Source organism: Eutrigla gurnardus, assembly GCF_963514095.1.
Source record: "Eutrigla gurnardus genome assembly, chromosome: 24".
Taxonomy (NCBI): domain Eukaryota; kingdom Metazoa; phylum Chordata; class Actinopteri; order Perciformes; family Triglidae; genus Eutrigla; species Eutrigla gurnardus.
In genome coordinates, this window is record NC_139935.1 from 1,458,069 (window position 1) to 1,480,323 (window position 22,255).

Here is a 22,255-nt window from a genome sequence, read left to right on the forward strand (position 1 = left end):
AGAATAAAACCACCATTGATTAAGAGAACTGTGACTATGAACTTGTACATTTGAATACATTTCAAATAAAAGGTTGGCATTACTTCTGTTGACTAAACACAGTATAAACTGATCATCAGCAGAAGCTGTCCAGGAACAGTCTTGACGTTCAGGTTATATGTTTACAGGAAGCATGGCTTACGTTTCTCTGTTTACCTCTCTGTGGTTTCAACATTATGCAACCTTTGGAATCGGACTTCAGAGTGGAACTTTCCCATTGCTCGCCCTCCCCTCCAGGTAAATGTGACGTGTTTATGAATAGCAACAACGCTGACAGGTGGGAAGTGCTTGGACAGGTGTGCCTTAACTCTTTGATTTGTTCTCCCCTTCATTCTGACATGTCATTCATACCTGCTGTCCTGATGTTTAACATGATAATCTGTCACCAGAAGGCAGGCAGAAAAACAGACGGACACATGAAAAATCTGAGTGTTTTTGATGCGTAGATCTGTGTGGAGAGATTTGTATAATAATGGCTGACTTCCCCCAGCAGACAGGACAAGCTGATCCTAAATAAATGTCAGTAATGATTGACTTGTTATCCCATTTCATCAAATGGGTGATTTGAATACAGAGGCTGAACCATTAAGAACAAACAGCATGTAGTTTGTTATGAGGAAATGCCTGTGTGAAGGGGTAAATGTTAGATAATGATTTTATTTGTTATGCATTAACCTGTAAGTAGCAAATAAACAAGGATAATACTTTGACCATTAACCCCTAATGTGTAGTTCATGTGGCTTGCATAATTATAGTAGCACTTACCAAACAGCGGGTTCCACAAATACGTAACAACCCAGATAGTCTAGTGCTGCATTCAGTTGCTTTGTAAATATTGTATTCAAACTGACCATGTACACCCAGTTTAAGTGAAATACGATTGCAAATGCTCTATTTACTTTAATTGTAATTGTCTTTATTATGAAAAATCATTAAACACATTATGAATCGGTTTATATATTTTTAAAAAACGTCACGTCATATACCCGGGTTATACGCAGTTCGAATTTCCAGCTGAGCCTGAACGTTGCTCAAGTTTGACGAAATGGGCAGATACACGCATGCGCAGTCGCAGTGTTTGCATTCCTCCCTCCCTCCCCGGAGACTGACAGCTCGTTAGCTGCTGCTGCTCACCGGCAATGATACAGCAAACGCGGACTCTGGAAGATACACAGAGATGGATTTAACGGACACGTTTCACCATTACAAAGGCGGATATTATTAAGACGGCGTTGTTTATTGACGGCAGACGGGAGTTTATCCCTCCATCTGGATCGTTTTGTTGTTGTTAACGGCAAAAAGGAGACTCCACGTCCGGTAGAGGAATTGATGCGGCGACTGATGTCCTGCGACACATACCGGCCAGCTTTTGAAGAACACCTGAGTAAACCTGAGCTATTCTGGACTAGACTTGTATCGTGTGCTTGATTGTTACTCAATCTGCACAAGATTGGTGTCAAATAGAGGAGAGGGTTGCGGAAGAGCGAGGCTAACCGCTGCTGGCGCCCCGACATAGCTTTATGCTAACGGACGGCTAGCTGAATTTCGCACTCTTTGTTTATTTTGTTGAATACAGCGTTATTGTTTTATCTTTCTGGAGTAGGATTAATGCGTGTGCTGTGAAGAGTTGCACTGCTTATAAGCTAACGTTTGATCGTAACCGGAATCTTTAGCTTGACTTTAAAGGACGTAAATTGTCTGACTTCTCACTTATGGCTCGTTAGTATCGCGGGACTGCAGCTGACCTAGCTAGCTAGCTAGCTATCTGTTTAGCTAGAAGGTAGCGTACTCATCTGCCTTTGGTAACTAATTGACGGTGAAGATGCACCATCAGGACTTTTCTGGGGACCCGACTGGGAGTAGGAAAACGGCTTTCCACTACAGGAGGGGTAGCAGCGGCGCGCCTGCCTCCTCCGCAGCCGGCGGCAGTGGAGGCAACCCGGCTGACGACAATCCAACCCAGGCTGGCTCCAACTCTCCCGGACTCCACCACCACCAGCCGCAGTCCCAAGTCGCCGGCGCTCAGGTGAAGAAGAAGAGCGGCTTCCAGATCACAAGTGTCACCTCGGCTCAGATCAACGTGAGCGGCAACAACAGTCTAGCGGACGACACCGAGAGCTATGACGACATGGACGAGTCCCACACGGAAGACCTCTCCTCCTCTGAAATGCTGGATGTCTCCGTGTCCAGGGCCACAGATACAGGCGTGCCGGAGAGAAGCTCCTCTGATGAGACGCTCAACAGTCTCCATGGGGTCGACACACCTGGAATCGTGTCCCCCAACGAGCCTCTACAGCCTCATTCCATCCCTCAGGGGTCTCAGCAGCACACCTCTATGGTAAATGGGACCATGCAGCAACATTATTACCCTCAGCAACACGGCCAGCCCCTCCATCATCACTCCGATAGCTTCGGAGGAGGTGAACCCTCATTGCCAGGACTTCCTATTGCTCCCATGGCAAGCTCCACCCAAGCTATGGCTTCTCAAGTGGGGCCTAACCAGTCACAGAGGCCATCAGTGCTGGATAACAGTAAACCTGCAGGTGGAACAACCCAGCTATTAGCCCCTATTGTTGGTGGGGCTGCCACTGATCCACATCCACAAGGCAGTGTGAACACTTCTCAGGTGTTTGCTGTCACTGCGTCTGCAGTTCCTCCTCCTGGGCCTGCAGGGTTTGACAACACGAGTGTGAGTGGGCAAGCAGCTTCTGTTGGAGGAGGAACAGGCCCGTCTGCTGTTGCCCCCAACACGCAAACCCAGCACACCCAAACTCAGACAGCCACTGGCTCTCGTTTTAGGGTGGTCAAACTAGACACTAACTCCGAGCCATTCCGCAAAGGAAGATGGACATGTACAGAGTATTATGAAAAGGACGTTCCTCATTCAGCTACATCGGAGGCACCAAAAGGTGTAGAGGTGGCTGGAGAGGCTGACTCAGGCAATGCTGGGATTAGTCAGGGCATGCCTGCTGTACAGCCCCCTCACACGCTGCAGCCCTACCAGCCCCCAAGCCAGGACTTCACTAGTCCACAAGCCATGCAGAGCCCCCCACAGGGATTGGCCCAAACCACACCTTTGACCTATCTTTCAACCCAGGAGGTTGTTGGCGGGGCCAGCATGCAGCAATCAGTGGCTCCTGTCACGCTCCCTACAGCAACACCCCAGCCTGGTGTAAATCAGCCTCCCCCTGCAATACCCCAGCAGCTGCCCTATACTGTGGATCCCCACCAAGCTCAACCCCAGGGAGGCTACCCTGCACCTCAGTTCCATGCAGGGGTCACAGCCCAGGGAAGTGTCCGACAGCCAGACTTTATCCAGCCCACTGCTCCCTTCCAGACCCAGGTCCAGCCTCCGCTGACGCATGTAACAACAGTTCCAGGGGCCACGGCACAGCCTCTGATCAGCATTACTCAGCAGCTGCTCCAACAAGGTCTGGTAGCCCCACATGCCCAGGCAACCTTTGCAGGACAGCTACAGACCCTCCCAACTCAACCGCACCTACAGCCACAAGTCCAGCCCTCCTCCACTGCTAGTGTCCCAGTAGCACTCACCCATGGGACCCCCTACATGCCTTTGACTGCTCTGCAGGCTGACCTCCAGCCTCTCCTCACGCTGGGTACAACCTTCACACAGGCGGCCCCTGGATCCAGAACATCCCAGCTGGAGGATGCCCAGAAGCTTCTGCTCCAGCATCAAGGCCTGCTGAGTCTGCCCAGGCTAGGGATGGCAGGTGGAGAGGGGGCTGCAGATGCCGGTGGTGCTGCTGGAGCGCTGGCCCAGATGGGGATGTCCGCTGAGGCCAGTGCCTTCATGGTCGCTGCCGCCGCCGGCCTCAGGACTCAACATGCTGAAGGAGAGGATGACAGGTGAGGATGCACGGCCTGCTGCTTATTCTAATCTTAACTCTGTTTTGCAGATTAAAGTTTTAACAATTTCAATCACGTTGCTTTTAATTGTAGCATTTTTGCAGGATATTCAAAGAGGAAACGTGCAGAGAAATATATGTTCATCATCACATCATTGAAAAAAAGTAGCGTGATTTATGATTGTGGTGTCTGGCTAAGGGATTATATTTTCACCGCTCTAACTATTCTGCTCTGCTCAGAACAGATCCTCAGGATCTAGAAGTCCAATGTCGTTTGATCCCCTGTCCCCTGAGGTCAGGTCACTGGACAGTTTCATGTAAAAATATCAGTGACTGGAGTCGCTGAGTCACAGAGGGAGCAGGTGACTCAGCAGATGTTCTGCCAGGGATCGACCCCCTACCATCGCACATCCACTGTCATTAGCTCAGGACACTTTGTGTCGTTTCCCCGTTGTACTGCCTCACACTGTACTTCCCTTCTATTTTATACACTCAATTCTGTTGATTTGTTCCCTGCGTACAATTACTCAATCTTCTCTTCCTGCTTTGCTGCTCAGAAGTGGTCACTGCAGTTGCAGGTAGATTTTAAAAACACATGGTTGTTCTAAATACAGCCGATGCCCTGAAGTAAACAAAGTAACCCGTGCCCCAGTTGAAGATTAAGTGTTAGCCTTTCAGAGTCCGTGCTGTAGAGACTGCAGAGGGCCTGAACAGGAGTTGTGTCGCATAAATCTGATAAACTCTCCCTGCAGAGAAATGGAGCACTGTTGTGGCAGCAGTCTAGTGTTACCGCTGCACTGCCCTGTGTTCTGGTTTAGCAGGAGTTTCGTGTTGTGAGTACAACAATAGTGCCTGCAGGGTTTTGGTTTGAGTTTGACTGAAATATTAACATATTCTTGAAATTGTGGCTTTCATTTCGTTGTTGGTAATAACTACAAACTGTCCATAAAGTTCCCCCAACTGTTGCACAAACACATGCTATCTGTCAGAATTAAAAATGAAGACTAGACTTGTGAGTAGTTCCAGTACCAGACGTACTTCTAAGTCAGTTAGCAGCACAGCAGGTCATTAGTGAGCTGAAGCTAACTGTTGATGTATTGTCAGCTGTTCAGGTTGCATCTGAACTCGAGAAACGCTGCAACAACTACTGGTTTAATGTTGACGTAGTCATGGTCATATTCAGCTGCAGACAGTGCAGGACTGTGTTCTGTGTAAAGGCTTTTGTCAGCAGTTAGCAGCACCCCGTCATGACTGTCTGTGCGTGTTCTCTGCAAGGGTTTCCATCTATCCGTCCGTCTGTCGGCTCGGTTTCTGGTCATGAATCAGCCACTGTCCTGCAGACAGTCTAGTGTGTGTGTGTGTGTGTCTGCTTTGTTAACAGACTGGTCATGTCATCCTGCGATCTGGATCCGTCTCCCTTCTTCTGTCTCATACTGTTCATCTCCCCTTTTCACTCTTTCTTTCTCTGTCTTGTCTCCTTTCCGTTTGCAGTTTTGCAAAAGCTAAGAGGCATTTACACCCATATTTAGTAATGTGTCAGCAGTACCCATAGTTATGATCTCACAATGTCCAAGAACAACCCCTGTATCAGTAGTGACGGTGACAGCACAGAGTAAAGAAGCCCAAGGAAGAGGGATTCGATTTATTTAAACAAACCAGAGACGTAAATCAAATTAACTTTGAATGCTTTTGTCACCGACAGATTGAAGCAAAGCGCCTTGATTACCAACTGTCTGCATTCTCACTTTGGGCTGTGATGCGTTATTATCCAGTGTGGCTCTTTAACAGCATCACGTTGCAGACAACACATGATCTAGTACAGCTGTGTGTGTGATGTGAGGGTTGGTGTGTCGGTGATTTTCACCTGCTTTGCTGCCTCTTTCTATAACTGTCATTGAGCTTGACGGCAATTGGAAGAGCCGTACGGACATGTGATATTAATCCGGGCTTTCATCAGGTCCCGGGGCCGCCTGCAGGTTGGTGCAGGTGTAATTTGACTTTTGGATAGCTGCCAGCATCACTTCACAGTCAAAGGAAAACCCTTGTGACATTCACACACTGCATGCAATGCATGCTGTATCACATAGAGTTTTATTGGCCATAAGGCTGCTTCACCACGCAAACACAAAGTGTGACTCTGCAAGTTTTTTTAATGTGGAAATATAGTGCAATAGTGTCACAAAGTTCTGCTTTTATGACCACAGTGTGCCACTTTATTTTACTATGGATCTACATTAGTCTTTGGACAGTATAGCATGCTGGAGCTTTAGCAAAAATTCTCCAAATACTGTAACATATTGCACACTCCCACCCAACTAAATATCAAACATATATGGAGTGTCATAGTACATTTAGTGCCTTTTATTGGGGTAATTTATCTCATCCTTTGGAGCCATAAAAGTTACAGGTGCAGTCTTTATTGATTATTGGCCCATCTTGCCCACGGCATTTCTCAACCGTTTTATATTAGCAGTCAACACGTGTGCTAAAGGTGGATGTAAGAGAGGCCACACCCCCTTTTTTGTTTCACGGCTGTTTTTTAAGAGGCTCGGCATCTAAAGCTCTTACGATGGAGAGGGATGGAACCCCTGACAGCTAAGACCAAATATGGATCTATGCTCGGAGCTACTGTCAAAAGTAGAGCTCATGTGTTCTGAAGTCGAAAATGCCTTTATAAGTGCCGTGGTCTGACGATCCCTGGGGTTTTCAAGAGTAGACATGTTTTACTTATAGCGCTGACAATCTTAATGGTACAACCATAACATCCAAGAGTGAGTCCTGCCCAACAGCAAGCATATTTGTGAACCATTGATCTGGAGAGCAAGATAAGAATGTTAGCTGTACTGTTTATACACATTTTAATCTCTAATAAATGAAAGTGAGTCACATCTGCGTTAGCTGCAAGGAATTCACGTTGCATGTCTTTACATGAGATGTATTTAAATGTAATCGTTTATAAACCGTACCGTTAAGTGATGATTTTGTAATTCTTTTAAAAAATAAGACCATAAGACTGCTGCAGACACATCTGCTGGTGTTTTTTTGTTTGAAATCTGACTGCAGCTTAATTTTACGTCACTGTAAATGTCATTCTTCTCTCTTGTGCAAGCGTTGTTGTTGTACTGCCGTTACCCCACAAGGTGGCAGCCTTGGCTAATGAATCCTCCCAGGTCAACAGTTCTTTATGTAACCCAAACATGCTTTGAGAATCGCTGACCTAAAATGTGCCTGGCAGCGAAGTGGAAAGGTCCTTCCTGCATGCAATGTCTGAATCACAAAGAAATGAGTGTTTTTACATCTTCTCTGTGCTTACTGTCAGAAACGGCTGTAAAATATGTGATCGCCGTGGTTACAGGCTGCACAGAGCCCAGGGACACGTTTATATCCGCCTTGTATTATTATTTATTCTGTTGCAAACGATAGTGTATGAAGTTTAACTTTGTGTCGTCAGAAGTTAATAATGTTTGGACAGTCGTGACATTTATCAGAAACAAATAATTAATTTGCACATCAACCAAAAGATTAATTTGCATCGATTTTGAGGAATGGCAGTTTAATTTTTTTTATTTTTGTATCGCAGATATGACAAACATACTGTTTGTTCCAGTTGCTCAATAGTTGCAGCCTAAAGAGCTTCTCTTGCATTATTGATTATCTATGCATGCATCACAGGTTCACGTTTAGGCAGAACGGGTGGGGTGTTTGTTTTTTTGGTCACGTTTTCTCACCTTGTGCCTTCAAACAGAGCTGCAGATTCTTGAAGCGGGGCTGTACGATGTGTCCATGCATGTCTGCCTCTCTCTCTCTCCACGGGGTTGTGTTTATGATCTCACCTGTCAGGATGGTTTATGTGTTTACAGGACCCCCCCCGGTGTTTACACTGATGTAAGAGGAGGAGAGGAAACATGACTAGTTTTAACTGGTTTCAGCCCGATCACTTTTTATGACACCTATATTGTTGTTCACTTTCTCTCCGTCATTTCCCTCTAGCCTAATTTGAAGTACGGGAGAGGATTGTGATATTTCAGGTCCGATAACTGAACCTGTAGTTTCTGTAGAGGAGAATATAGATTCTCCTGAGCAACTGTAACTGGCCAATCAATTAATTAAAATATAATTTCATATAATCACCGTAATGCTTGGGTAATTTCCTGACGCCGCATCATTTGTGCATTTTAAATAAGCCGTGGAGGTTGTTTTAAGATTTCAAGTTCACCATTAAATAATAGTTTGAAACCTGACGTTACTTATATAATAATAAATAATGATGTATCCGTATCACTTGGCCCTCAGGGACGAGATGGAAATTAATGTAAGGTGATGCTTGGTTGAATGTCTTTTTGTCAGAGGTCAAGTTCAGCACGGGGACAGGGTTTTGCTCAAGGGCTCATCAGCAGGGCATATAAAAACAGTCTGCCCAGCATATGTATCAGTTGTCTCTCACAGAAGGCCTCTCCTTTCCAGCTTCTTTAGTTTATTTTAAGAGGAGGAATGTCCACAGCAACATGACCACTAAACTTACTGCCCAGGGAAAACATTATTCCTCCCTGAAAGTGACACTTCCTGGTAAAAAAAAAGAGCAGACTTCGTGGTAAAGAGACAATAAATCTGCTTGTCCGGATTGTTTTGTGTCAGAGCTTTGGCCTTTCCTACTGTGAAAACACATTCAGGGCACCGCATGAAGCCCGAAACACCACAGAGAGCCTCGAGCTAAGTTTCCCTACCGCTGCTGAGAAGATCCTCTCTGTTATCAGACCGGCGGTGAGCTATCCAACTCTGTTTACACTGACATGGAGCCCTCGGACCTTAAAAACACAAACAGTGTGTCGGGGGAGCACTACTTCCTGTGACGTTTTTTAATGTTTGTGTGTCGTGCGGTTGCGTAATGTTTGATTGTATAATATTTATTTGAACACTTGGATTAGAGAGAGTAGGGGGCTCTATGTGTTAATTATTTGTCGAGTCTTGCCAGTTTCTTGGGGATGCGGACTGTTTCTTGCACATGCATGTTTTTATATATAACACATTTCTAAACGTAGAAGGCAAACAGCGCTGTTATATTAGCTCTGCTAAAAATGTGTCCACACTTGCTAGCGGACGTTAGTAGTAGGTTAGTAGCTCATCATCTGAAGTGCCACTAAACTGAAGAGCTGTTGGAGCTCAGTCTCCCTTCTTCCCTGTCTCTCTTCCGAGGCCCATATGGCACCGAGGCTGGTTATGTAAGGCATCGCGTGCATGGCAGAGACCGACTCACTCACGCGTAGAGCAGCCCTGCCCGGAGGCTCTGTGATGCCATCAGAGCTGGTCGAGTTTTGGGGCGTTCCTGCTCTTTGTTTTGTCTCTTTTGACAAAGATCAAGAGAGATTATCCCCAGTTACAAACAAGTCCAATGATATTTTTTCATCATGCAAATTCCCCACATCATTAACTATACCTTGAAAACAGAGTACTGACGGCATGCTGCAACCCCACATTTGATCGTGTAATGTTAATTTCTCGTCCTGTGTTTCTTTCTAAATTTGGAAGATGCAAACACAGCTCCTTTTGCTTAAGTGACGTGTCTGTGTGTGTCTGTGTGTGTGCATGCAGCAGTAGGGTTGATCTTGCTGTCGGCCTTGGAAAAGCCTCCAAAACCGGATCCCGCCAGTTTGCAAACATAGCCTCGCACACAAATGGGACACGGTGATGCAGAAGGAGGCGGGCGAATCACAGCGAGGCATACACGCCGATGTAAAAAAAAAAAAGGGGGAGGGGGAGGCAAGGAGAAACATTATTTGAGGAGAGATTCACAATTTAACCCACTATTTTAGTCACAATTCCCTGATTCCTTTGTAATGTGGTCTGGGGTCGAACCGTTTCCCCACCTTTTCATGTAACGTGGCAGTCGGATCCTTTTCAGGAGCTCACACTGCAGCCTGAGTGATGGCCGACTCCGCTTTCACTCAAACTGCACAATAAAGTGAAGCGGAGGTGTTACTTACACTCAGCTGGATGCTGTTTGTGAATACGTGGGTAAAGGGTGGGTTGTCATGGAGGGAGGGGGGGGGGGGGGGTATTTACAGCAAATACACAAGAAGGCTTTTAGGTTTGTGTTGCCACTATTGATTTGACACTTTTCTGGAACATTTAGCAACTGGAGCTCAAAGGGATCTTCTCTTATTCCTTTTATTCTCACCTCTTCTCCATGGTTGTGGGGATTTAAAAAACATGTCTGTGTTATAAAGATGTAGTCATATACACTCAAGATATGCACCTGTTTTGGTTGCCTTGTTTACAAAATAATGACTGAGGTTTTACCGTTCATCTTTAGCATTTCCTCAAGCTATGAGCTCAAAATACTTTGGATGTGGATTTAAAGATGGGTGTCATTTTTGTAAAATGTAGTTCACTCCTTGTTTTGCCGTGAAACTTTATATTTTAAACTATGTGGGCAATGCAAGCACCATCTGTTGTTTTTATTCCACAGTGTGGCTGCACCATCATCCGCCCTTATGTAAGCACCACAGGGTGTGGCGACGATGCACACTTTTCTATTCAGATCTGCACAAAACCTCCTAGACGTTTTCTAAGAAGGTGGAAGGTGATTTGGATATTTGATGTGGCATTTAAGTGAAGTATTATTCCACATTACACATGTAGTATAAGTATAGTAGTTATAAATACACACAGATCTTTAGTGGTTAGGTAATATATGGGTCAACCCTTTGCACATGCCACATACACACAGCTTTAGATGGACATGGATACATAATGAATGAAAGCATCCTATCTGTGATGTCATGACGTCAAGGTCTTGCATCATTGGCTGGAGCCGAGTCTGCTGCGCCGCCAGCGATTGGCTGAAAGTAAACTGTCTTGTTTCCTCGGACAACTTCACAGCCTTTTGTTCCAAGCAGGCGTGCATTATATGACAGTATATGTCTCATACATCTGTATATATATATATACAGATGTATGAGGTTTGTTTTCAAGTTACAAATAAAGCTAAGCCACTCATCATAATGGGATGTGATCGGCCCAACTCGTCACAAAACAATGTTTTTAGTGACGTATGATTACTTTCTATCTCTTCTAAAAGTCTCCGTGCTTTTGTTTCCCGGCCCTCAGCTGTTCCCTGGATAAGTGACTCGCACAGTGGAGGACAGAAACGATGTGACCTTCCCCTAATGAGGTTAATAAATTCACTGCATGCATTGAGTTCAATCCCACCAACTAACTCACTCCGCGCCCCCTCGCCGCCATTTTGTTGTCCCCACAACTGCGCGCCATGTTGAATCAGGGTTGCCGCTCTCTTTTGTTCTGTACAGTTCCTCGTCTCAACACTGGATGCTGTTGTTTTTCACTGCTGCGGTGTTTTCTTGTGCCCTGCATCAGCTCTTTGCCCGACCCGGCGTCCAGCTAGCCGTGCTGTTTTGATCGCCTTTGTTCAGCGATTGCGTGGGAGACATTTTTTTGTTTTTTTGCACTGAGAACATGGATGTACACGTGAGCCATGCTCGAGTGGAGACGCATGCTGTGAGCGTGTGTGTGTCCAGAGTGCTTCCACTGATGAGGAGTGACAAAGCATGCTTGGCCCGACGTACACATTCTCCTTGAGATCATTTCAGGGAGGGGGGGGGCACGGCGATGTGAGGTTTTAAAGGAGGGGACCACTCCGTCATGGAGGGGATGCTGCAGCACGTGAAGGAGCGAGATGTTGCATGAAGAGAGTGTTTTCTAGGCGGCTGATGGTGTGTGGTCAAAAGGAACTCATCCTATTGGACGGATCACCTTAATCTGCCAGTTTATATAACAACAGAAGGGGCGGTGACATCACTCCTTATGCAGTGACATCACGCCCCCGCCCACTTATCACCCCTCACCATGCATCCAATCGTCTGAGAGCCTATATGTGATCCAGGCTTGGTAAACGAGCAATAAGGAGGACTCATGCTCCCGTTGTATACACACACACACACACACACACACTCCCATCCTCCATTGTTGGTCAGAGTCCCCCATGTGCATCTCACACAGCGAAGGGGAGCAGGGCCAAAGGGCGCAGGTCAGTAGGACAGAGGAGGTGCTGGTGTTTGTTTTGGGGGGGTTTCGTTGGGATGCTGGTGGAGGAGGAGGTGGGGGCCTCTGCCTGAGAGCAGCATGAGGGAGAAAGGGTTGGCCGGGGCAGGAGGAGCGCGGGGCAGAGACGCAGTGGCCCTGAAGCTGCTCTTCTGGGAGCTGGAGGAGCATCTGAAGAGGTAATGATGGCTGTGGTCACGTGGTCAGGGTGGTGTCGTGGGGTCGGCTCATCCTGGGGATTAAACCAGGGGGCTTTGTGCTGGTGTATCTGTCTTGTTGTGGTGGCGTTCAGTTGAGGGAATCGGAGTCGGGCCTGCTTTTATCATCCGGGAAACTGAAGAAATCCAACGTGTGAATGAATGTGGTGCCTCTTCCTGCAGCGAGGCATCGAGGCACGCCACCTCAGCAGCCCCCCGAAGGGCTGCCGGTGTGTTTGAGGACACGGTGTTCTTGCTGCCTGCACATGCATGTTGTCGCGGGAGAATTGTGTGCCAGCGTGAAAGCGAGGCTGGCTCGTGTTCATTCACTCTCAGCGTGGACTTTTATCTTGTCTGGCTTTTCAGTTGGATTGTTTTCCCTCCAATCTCAACCGCCAGAGATAAGCATTGTGTTCCACTTCCTCAATTGATCCAGTCTGGCCATGTTAGCTTCCCTTTGCTCAGTGATCACGCCACTAATAGACTTCAGTCTCCCAAACCCTATAAACCAGTATTTATACAGCCTGCAAACCTACAAACAGGTTTCTCTCGTTTTGCACTCAACATTAAATTTCTCTGGAGTGTTTAACATTAGTTTTTAGGCATTTTTTCGTTCACGTCAAATACAACCAGGTCTTCTCCTCAGACACGTTTATGATCCTTCATAAACACTTCCACAGACTGAACTTGATTTAACGAATGCAGCCAGAGACGGATATAACGCAGCTAAGGTGCTTAAAGGTGTCTGAAAGGAGCTGCTGACGTGCAGTCAACAATCTCCCCACGCCTCCTTAAAGCCTCGCTCCTTCCTGCTTCATGTGTCCAGTCAAAGTCAATGAGAGGTGTTAACGAGCGGCAGTTAGAGGTCGGTTAGCTCACGCTGATTCAATAAAACACGCATCGTGTGTTCACGAGTGTAAAAAGAAAACCACTCCTAAATGCAGGCTGTTAATGTGTGATGTCATTCCCACCTTTACACCATCGAATCACGTGACAAAGTTAATATTGATCGCATCTGATTAAATCAAACAGAATTGAGAAGACACCGTTAATTAAAGCTGCATGTGCGTCATGAATGATTAATATCACAAAGGATTGTATCAACCACTCAAATATTCAGTTTATTATAGAAGAAGAAGAAGAAGAAATCCACCAATTATTCATCAGACTGTAAACAATTTGTTTTGGCTGTTTTTGCTTTTGGAAAATAATCAGTTGCTTTTTCCGGCAGTTATTTTGATTGATTAGCTTCCTTCTTGAGCTGAAACGATAAGTTGATTCATGAATTAGCTGAATCACATCCCAGTTCATATTTTAATTATTAAGTGCTATTTTATTAGTTAACAACGATAGATAATTGGGCCGCAAAAAGAAATATTTCATCATTATGAGACATCGTTCAGTTATTTGTTTTTTATCGTTAGAGCTATAAAATGTCTAAAAAAAGAATTGACCCAAACTCAAACTTTCTCCATTTACAAGGATATAAACCGCTTAAAAGCAGCAAATAATAGCACCTTTTTGTGTGATTAATTACTTGAAGTTGGGTATTAATTTCCAACTTGCTCCGGCTCCATCACACGTCACAGAAATGTCCGAAAACTTGAGTTTGAGCTGAATAAATAAGTTTGAGCTGTGAAGAACAGCGCGTTCCCATTTCAGATGTTCAAGCCGAGGACAAAGGAGCTCAGCTTCTCCTGTTCCTACTCTTATCAGACATGTTTGACTCCCAGCTGGACTGTGCTGAGGTCAGCCCTTTTTCGGCCAATTTGAATGTGTTTACTCCAATTACATGCGTGCATGTGTGAGTGTGCAGACGCGACCTCTGACCGACAGGTGGAGGTGTTGCGTGGGCCAGAGTTTGCCCTCATCACCTGCGCGTCCACACTGAAGCAGGACAGAAACAGACGCGTCTATGTGGCAGAGAGAGAGGAGACAAAAGAGGCGATTAAAGTTCGGGGTCGAGGAGGCAGGATGCGGGTTTTTATGGAGGGACGTGCAGCAGGTAGAGGGATGTTGTTGCATATATTATCTCCGTCCAATCCGCGACGCCGCAGCGCCATTTTACCGCATGCATTATGCTAATGAGCTCGGGTCTCAGCCAATCAGGCGGCCGCTGGCGCCGTTTCCCTGCACCCATCATCCAGAGAGGGAGCCGCGGTGCGCGGAGCTGCAGCCCGCCGCTCAGTCTTTGTGTGCTCCGTCCCGGCCCACAGCTCTGCGGTCGCCCGGAGAGCGGACCCGTAACCCCCACCTCCCCTCAATAATGCGCTGTTTTTCTACTTTTATACCGCCGGACCTGCACCTCTCACGGCCGAAGACGCGCTCCGGGGTGTTTTTAATGGGCCGGAGAGCATGAATTCCCAATGTTACACTGTGGCGATGGATCTTGGTGTTTGTCAGCTGAGGAATTTCTCGATCTCGTTTCTGTCCTCTGTGCTCGGGAAGGAGAGCGCATCAGTCCGGGTTGACAATAGGTAACGCCACTGCGCAATATTATTATTATTATTATTATTTATTATTATTATTATAATTATTATTATATCTGCGCTGCATTACATTTCTGCCGACGTTTGGCTCATCGATTCAACCTCCATCTGCTTTGTTGCAGACACCAAAGTCCTCTTCACGTTTGTTCTCCTGCGTCATGTGTTTATTTGGGATTTGACCGCATCATCATAAAACATGCAGCAGGTCCTCCACGACGTGTGCATTTCCACCTTTTCTAATCGACCTTTCTTTTCTTCTGTTCCGCAGCTCCTCCGGTGCAAGCGTTGTGGCCATAGACAACAAGATAGAGCAGGCAATGGTAAGCCCCTCTCACACACACACACACACACACACACACACACACACACACACACACACACACACACAGTCACATCTCCGTGCGTGTAAATAGGCCAGTCTGCTGTGTTGAAGCAGAGTTATTTAAGATGATACAGCTGCATCACCCAGGTCCTGCTTTTATTCTGACATGAACACTAATAATATTAAAATAAAATGATGGTAGAGATTGGTTTGAATGAATGATGAATGAATGAGAATCACGGTGGTGGAGCTGTTCTGTTTTCTAGACTTTATTAGAAATATAGAAACCTTATTTCTTCATAAATGCACCTGCTCGGTAATTAATTAGAGGAGATTCCTGCTCCGTCACGATCACCTCCAGCTTGATGTGGGCCGGACTGAGGTTCACACGCTATCACCCCCTCTCTCTCTCTCTCTCTTTCTCATGCATATACATTCATAGTCCCTCACCCTCTCTCTCTCCCCCCTCCGTCCCGTGTTGCTAGGCAAGCAGCAGCCTCCCCGCGGCTCAGTATATATAACTCCGCCGGTGATTGGCTCCTCCCAATCCCGGTGCAGGAACATTTTGTTCCCTCGCTGCGTACCGGAGCAGAGAGAAGGAGGAGGAGGAGGAGGAGGAGGAGGAGGCGGGTCCACAGAGGAAGGGATGCTCAGATTATTAAAACACAAATCCTCCTCCAGCAGACTGATACAGCTCACCGGCCGTCATCATGGGCTGTATGTGTGTGTCTCGTGAAAATCCACCTTCTTGTAATGCATTCACACCCACGGAGACAGGTGGCGAGACGGTGAAGTGATATACGACGACCTTTAATGTGTCGCACGTTTCCCCGCCAACTGAGCCGGTTTTTACTGTCGTGAATTCTGCTGGAAGCGTCACGCAATCTCTCATGGTTTATATTTATATACATAATCACGGTGTGTGTTTGTGTGTGCTCAACTATTTATATTATTATATTATTATTGTTTTAATCTGGACATGATTTTTCTTAGAAAGTGTCCAAATCTGCCAATTACATTTCCTAAAGGGACATTTACCAACTGCTTGTTTTGTCCAAACAGTCCAAAAGCTGCTTATATAAAAACACTGTAAAGCAACAATTCCTCATATTAGAGAAACTGGGGAAAACGTCATATTTGATACGACTATTTCAAATAGGTTATTATTTCGTGGTCCTGTCTGACCAACAATCTGAAATGTAACATTAACAACAAACTAAAATCACTAAATGTAAAGGTTAACTTTCAAAATAAAAGCGGTGTCTCCTCCTTCTCTCCCCGTCCTCAGGACCTGGTGAAGAGCCACCTGATGTACGCCGTGCGCGAGGAGGTGGAGGTGCTGAAGGAGCAGATCAAAGAGCTGATCGAGCGCAACACTCTGCTGGAGCAGGAGAACAACCTGCTCAAGAACCTGGCCAGCCCCGAGCAGATGGCTCAGTTCCAGGCTCAGGTCCAGACCGGCGGCTCCCCGACCGGCACCTCCCAGCCTCCGGGCCTGATCCCGGCCGGACCCACACAAGCCCTCCCCCCCACACAGAGCTCCGGCACGTCAGCGTAACACGCTACACACTGGAGCCCCCCGAGGATGAGAGATGGAGGATGGAAGGACGAGGAGGTGGAGGAGGAGGAGGAAGGAGTCTCGCCATACTGTGAATTGACTCTAGCATCAGGACCGACTATGCCACCGCGTCACGGAGCGCACACTTCAACTGAACCGGAGGACCAACTTCCTTTCGTTGCACATTAATTTAACTAAAAGACTTCTGGAGTTGCACCAACGTTCGTGTGTCCGCTTTTATTACCTGCTTCAGACAATCGTCGTCTTCGCCGCGGTGATGACGAGGGAAAGGACAGAGCTGACAGGAACAGGCAGTCGACCCTCGCCGCCGCCGCAGGAAGGAGCTAACGAGGGGCCCGGCCAATCGGGGAGGGGAGGTTGCTGTACGCTCTCGTCAGTGCCGTCGAATCCCTCGCCATGTGAAAGCGTGCCATCGTCTTCGCCCCGGCTCAACCCAACGTTGTCCCTCAGCACGCTCTTTGTGTTATTTTTCCTTTCTCAGTGCTGTGGCCTAAGCACTTTTCCCCCCAGGTGATATTAAAATGGTGGACGAACTGTAAATATGGCGCGACCCATCTGGAATGGGAGCCCAGAGTCCCGCTCACACGTTTCTTCATCTGAAGACGAGATAACGTCGTCCGGGTCGAGAGGGGGTGGTAAAGAATTCTGAGATATATATTAGCAACGCGTCAACGCCGTTCCCCCCCACGCACCCTGTTCTTGGATTGAGCATTCAACATTTATGCAGGGATTTTTTTTTTAAGGGAAAGGTTGTTGTTTTTTTTGTCTGTTTCCGCTCCTGTTGATGTTATTAATGTCCAAGTGATCTGTTAAAATAATTGATTGAAAGGCAAATAAATAGGACTTGACTGTTTCTAGGTAGTGAACTTTGTACAGATTAAAGATTTCCAATTAAACTCTGCCAAGTGCCTGGTTCCTAACCATAGATACATATATACAATCTTTTTTTAGTTGTTTTATTCAATATGTGTATATTTGTGTATATATAGATATAGATATATATATATCTATGGTTTTGCCAGGTTTTGAACTACCTGTGATGTCATTACTCAGGGTGGCAACACGCGAGGATTATTTACCTCGACACTAAGATGCTGTCTCTCCTGCAGTGACACACGGCCTTCTACCGTACGTGAACTCGCCGCTTAACTTAATCAAATGATCCCGACCGCGGATGTGTGACATTGTTTTTCTTTTCACCATGACGATGGTTTCTTTTTCTTCTCTTTTGATTTTTTTTGTCTTTTGTACAGCCGAGTGTCTTGACTTGTTGTGCAATTGGAGCGCTGAACACGATAACGAGACGCTTGGCCCAGGAAAAAAAACCAAGAGGAAGAAAGGAAAATGCCTAGCAGAAGTATGTTGATGTTTTGTGCATGTTCCTGAGCCCATCACAAATGTGACGTTACAATTGCACTAGACAGTTGCACCTCAAATAAAAAAGGAAAACAAAAAAGGAAAAACTGGACTGGTTCTCTTTCAGCAACATCATGGTTGTTTTAGATACAAATCTGAAGGATCTTATCCAATACAATATAATTGGTGCCTTCTTATTGCCTTTTAAGGAATAATCTTAAAATAATTTGTCAAATATAATATATAAATGTATTTTTATCCCTCTAGAAACCACAAAACTGGAGGCAAAAATGTAGTTTGACCACAAATAATAATAATCTTCCACAATACAAAATAAATATAGCTGCTAGCCAATAAACAACCCTCACTGCCTCCCAGTTAACCCAGACATCCCAGTAAACAGCACGTGTCCGCTTCCTCGCGCCACCTCATTTGCGCATGCGCAGAGGCCGACCAGCATACAAATATTTACTTATAGGCCGACTCCTCATTGGTTGATTGCGACCGAGCCTCCTTTACGTCCATCTTATGGTCGCTCCGCCCACCGCACGTGGACCTGCACACTGGCGGAGGACGCGCATACGGGAGCGCGCAGATGTATAGGACGACGTCATGTTTGAAGGTGATTATTGGAGCTGTTTTTGATGTTTTATATGACACATGTAGGTGTGACATGAATAACAGCCGCTCACAGTGAGTCTCTATAGATTGCTGGGATGTCTCTATAGTATTAGTGTAAAATTCAAGGATTACTATAAATCATTTTTATAATCTTCTCCAACAGATGCACTGCTGATAAATCTGACTAACAACAATAGTCACACCATGAAACCCACCTTCTTTAAGGTTTACATCAATAAAAGGAGACCAAAAGTCAAAAACAACCCAACATTCTAACCGTGTATTATCCATTTAAAATGTAATAATGAATCTGCATGACTGGATGCTGCAGCATTACACATGTTGGTTTAGGAAATACATCTGGCTGCAAATGTTAAAATGAAAACGGATGCGAGTCAGCGATAATCAAGCACATACATGCTCATTTTACACCAAGAAAGTAGCCGACTTTCATTTCCAAGGCCAAAGTTTGACCTCCAGGAACAGCAGCTCAGCGTGTCTCCGTGATATTTTTAGCACCTTTTTCCAGGCTGCACAGCAGAGCTGGATTTCCTCTCAGTGCGGGCGATCAAAAGTAGGTCTAAACTAGTGTTCCTTAATTGTTTTAATGAAAACAAACAGCTTAACGTGATATTCATCTAGCTTTCTACACCTCGGATGAATTGAGGACTTTTATGTGATATAAACCTACTTTAAGGCCGTTGACTTGCCCTGCTCTTCCTCGCCTCCCTCCTCAGGTCAGCCTGATCCCACATCCTGACCTTGGAGTAGCCGACTTGGCCGGCGAGGTGGATCAGACGCTGTTGGAGACGGAGCTCCGGTCCAGATGGCACTTTCGCAAATCCTGTTTCATTGACAAAAGGTGTTTTCTTCAAGTACGCCGCCGCGGGGACAGGATGTACTCTGAGGCCGAGGGATCACACACGGATTAGCCTCGTCTATTTGTGCCGCCGCTGATGTTTCAGAGGCACAAATATAGACGGGAATTATTTACATTATGTGCTGTGATCCGTCCGGTGAAAGGCATATAAACCGATACGCATGCAACCTCTAATTCCAGACATACAAAGACCACTCTGCCCCCCAAAATCAACCCCAAAGATCCTCTTTACACCCCCTGAGCTGGACCTCCCTCTGTGTTGTTGCTTATTGCTGAGAAAGCAGGTGGCCTGCTGGTTAAACCCCCCCCCCCCATGGACACTACATGGGGATAAGCCGGTCCAGCGTCCGGGCCTCAGAAATATGCTTCAGGTTTGAACCGCCCCCCGAATGTCCTGCTGCAGCAGAATTAGCCGAAGCGTGTTTTATTTAGACTCACTTCTGTGATTCGGCCTCACGTTGTGTTCATGTCGCCAGGAGAAGTTTTTTGTACGTTGATCAGGGAAGTCGAACTGATGCTGTTTCTTCATAAATGGCCTCTAGCTGGAGTCATCCGTGTTTTCTGTCCGTACCTTTCCGTGACCTCATGATGTTTTCATCATGAACATGCTCTTAATTTGACCCCGCCCCCGAGCTACAGAGGAGGCCGTCGTCCCTTTTAAGTGGTCCGGAGATTGTGAGGTCAGACACAGTTTAGTCTCGGACTTAAATCTGAAGTTCTGTTTTATCAAACGGTCCCTTTGATAGCACACACACACACACACACATGCATTGAATGCATTGATGGCTTCAGGGGTCTGTGGTTACGTCTGAGTTACCCACACATCTTACTCTGTGGAGTCTGGGTTTCTGTCACATGCACACGTTCCCATGGATTTTGCACATGTGCACTCAATCAGCTCTTAACTTTCAACTCAAGTCAGCTGCTGCCGCACGTCTGGACATCCGGTTACACACAAAGCACAGACGAAGGGGAGAGTTGCTGGTGAGGCACCCCTGAGACTCGTGTGCAGACCATCCTGATGATGTAAGTTGTTATTGTCATTTTTCCTGAGAAGCCATCTAATCGAGGGATTTCCTACATTTCCTTTTTAAAATACCCAGAAAGTCGCTGCATTCAGGAACTCATCTTAACCAGAAAAACACAAAGTAAAATATTATAAGACCCACTAACCCCCATTACTGCCAAAAAGTGCTGCCACAGGGCCTTTTAAAAGGATTTGACTTACTTTAGTCGGGGAAATAAAATGCAACTTGCTCTTTAAGAGTGCAGATGAGCAGACGGAGACCTGAGAAGAAGCTGAGCGCTCTGCTGTTTGGCCATCTCCTCTATTATTGAACATAAAGGCGACACAAACTACGACGTCTGCAAAAAGAAGGAAGCAGTAAAAGACAGAGAACATCATTGCTTCACGCATCAGTGCAGATGGATCATAAAGCAGACGTTTATGCAGATAAAATGAGTAATTTATCAACTCAAACGTGGGGACATGAAATGCTGACATCACTAACAAACACAGGCCCACGCAGGTTTTCATGAGGATCTGGTGTTCTGTGGGGAGCTCAGGTCCTCAGCCTGTCCTCGTTTGTCCTCCACTCAAAGTCACACTCCTCGGAGGCACGTGCCCCGCCCCACCAAGCGAGCGCCCCTCTGAAATTTCAAAACAAACCGCAGACAGAGAGCGAGGCCCCGTCGCTGGCGCCCCGCTGGGAAGACAGGGGGATTATGGGGGATTACGGCCCACTCCCGTCCTCCACTTTTCCTCCCCTCGGCACCTTCTCTCTCGTTCCCCCATGAGTCGTCTAAACAGGAAATGTTTTCATCCTAAAATCTCTTTGACACACAGCCGATCCGTTGACCTGATTTAGCTTCCCTCAGCGGTCTGAAGTCTCTTCTTTATCACGTACATCTCGTCTGACCCGTTTTCTCACGCAACGCTGTTTGTTTAGCGGCATCACATTCCTGGTGTGTGTTTGGTCTCCGCAACACAACTTGTAAATACGTAGAGATGATGAAGAGAGACATGTGTTGCGTATTTGGCAGGTGTAGTTGAGTAGAACATGTGTAACAAAGCGGACGAGGAGAAGGTGAATAATTGGAGTGTTTTTGTTGGTGTTGGCTGATCCACATGCAGTGAATGTGTCTGTCTGACACAGCAGGAGACTCAACAACAGCATGTTCACTTAAAAAGGGCTTTCCTGTTAATCAGGTTGTTTATGACCCAGAGGGGCGGACGTTGAAGGGCATCCTAAGTTAATGGACGGCGAAGTAAAGAGAATATCCCCTTTTGTTTTGATAAATTGATGATAAAAGTTAAAAGACTCTTTTATATTCATCGGTGCACCTCCAGCCAGGACGGGGCTCTAGCTCTGGGTTTGTGTACATGTTAACGCGGTGTGCAGGGGGCTGGAGGAGCCTCGGGCTGACACTGGGTGTTTATAGTCCACAGCCGGCAGCTGTTTTTAAGCTCACAACTGTCTTTTGTTATTAAAAGTACAAAGAACTTCCGGTAGTAAAGCAGAATGTGGGCCTGCTTTATCAACAGACGTGGACAGGGCTGAGCAGATAATTGCTTCACACTGGGGCGTCGATAGTAATTGATTTCCATTCTCACTCAGGCCGACATCGACTGTTTCATGAAGTGGAGGGCCTGTTCTCTGCTGATCATCAGCAACAATCAGAGCGTGCCAGCGTGAGCATGAAACACGTCCGACCTTCCTGCACATCAGCACTCAGACGGCAGGAAAGAGAAGTCCCGACCTTGTGCTGAGCTGTACTGTCAAGTAAAAATAGCCTGAATGTCACCCGGTGTGTGGTAGGAATCTAGACGTCTTCCTTTTCTTTAGTT

General features: G+C 46.4%; 1 protein-coding gene across 2 annotated transcripts; it reads left to right on the forward strand.

Annotated features, from left to right (window-relative positions):
• The first annotated feature begins 1,153 nt into the window (after positions 1–1,153).
• On the forward strand, positions 1,154–17,403 carry LOC311009644 (TSC22 domain family protein 1-like). 2 transcript variants are annotated; one of them, XM_084003950.1, is made up of 3 exons: positions 1,154–3,906; positions 14,918–14,969; positions 16,260–17,403. In XM_084003950.1, exons 1-3 carry the CDS (start codon positions 1,862–1,864, stop codon positions 16,527–16,529), a joined length of 2,367 nt encoding a protein of 788 aa, XP_083860076.1. In that variant the 5' UTR covers positions 1,154–1,861; the 3' UTR covers positions 16,530–17,403. The 2 variants fall into 2 exon arrangements, with proteins under 2 accessions (XP_083860076.1, XP_083860077.1); XM_084003951.1 differs by lacking the exon at positions 1,154–3,906 and adding an exon at positions 14,296–14,637.
• Positions 17,404–22,255: the final 4,852 nt, after the last annotated feature.

What these genes read in the sequence shown, in the direction of transcription:
- LOC311009644 (XM_084003950.1), top strand. Translation starts at nt 1,862, where the DNA reads ATGCACCATCAGGACTTTTCTGGGGACCCGACTGGGAGTAGGAAAACG. An exon ending in GCTGAAGGAGAGGATGACAG is followed by an intron (nt 3,907 to 14,917) that starts GTGAGGATGCAC and finishes TCTGTTCCGCAG; the next exon opens with CTCCTCCGGTGCAAGCGTTG. An exon ending in ACAAGATAGAGCAGGCAATG is followed by an intron (nt 14,970 to 16,259) that starts GTAAGCCCCTCT and finishes CCCCGTCCTCAG; the next exon opens with GACCTGGTGAAGAGCCACCT.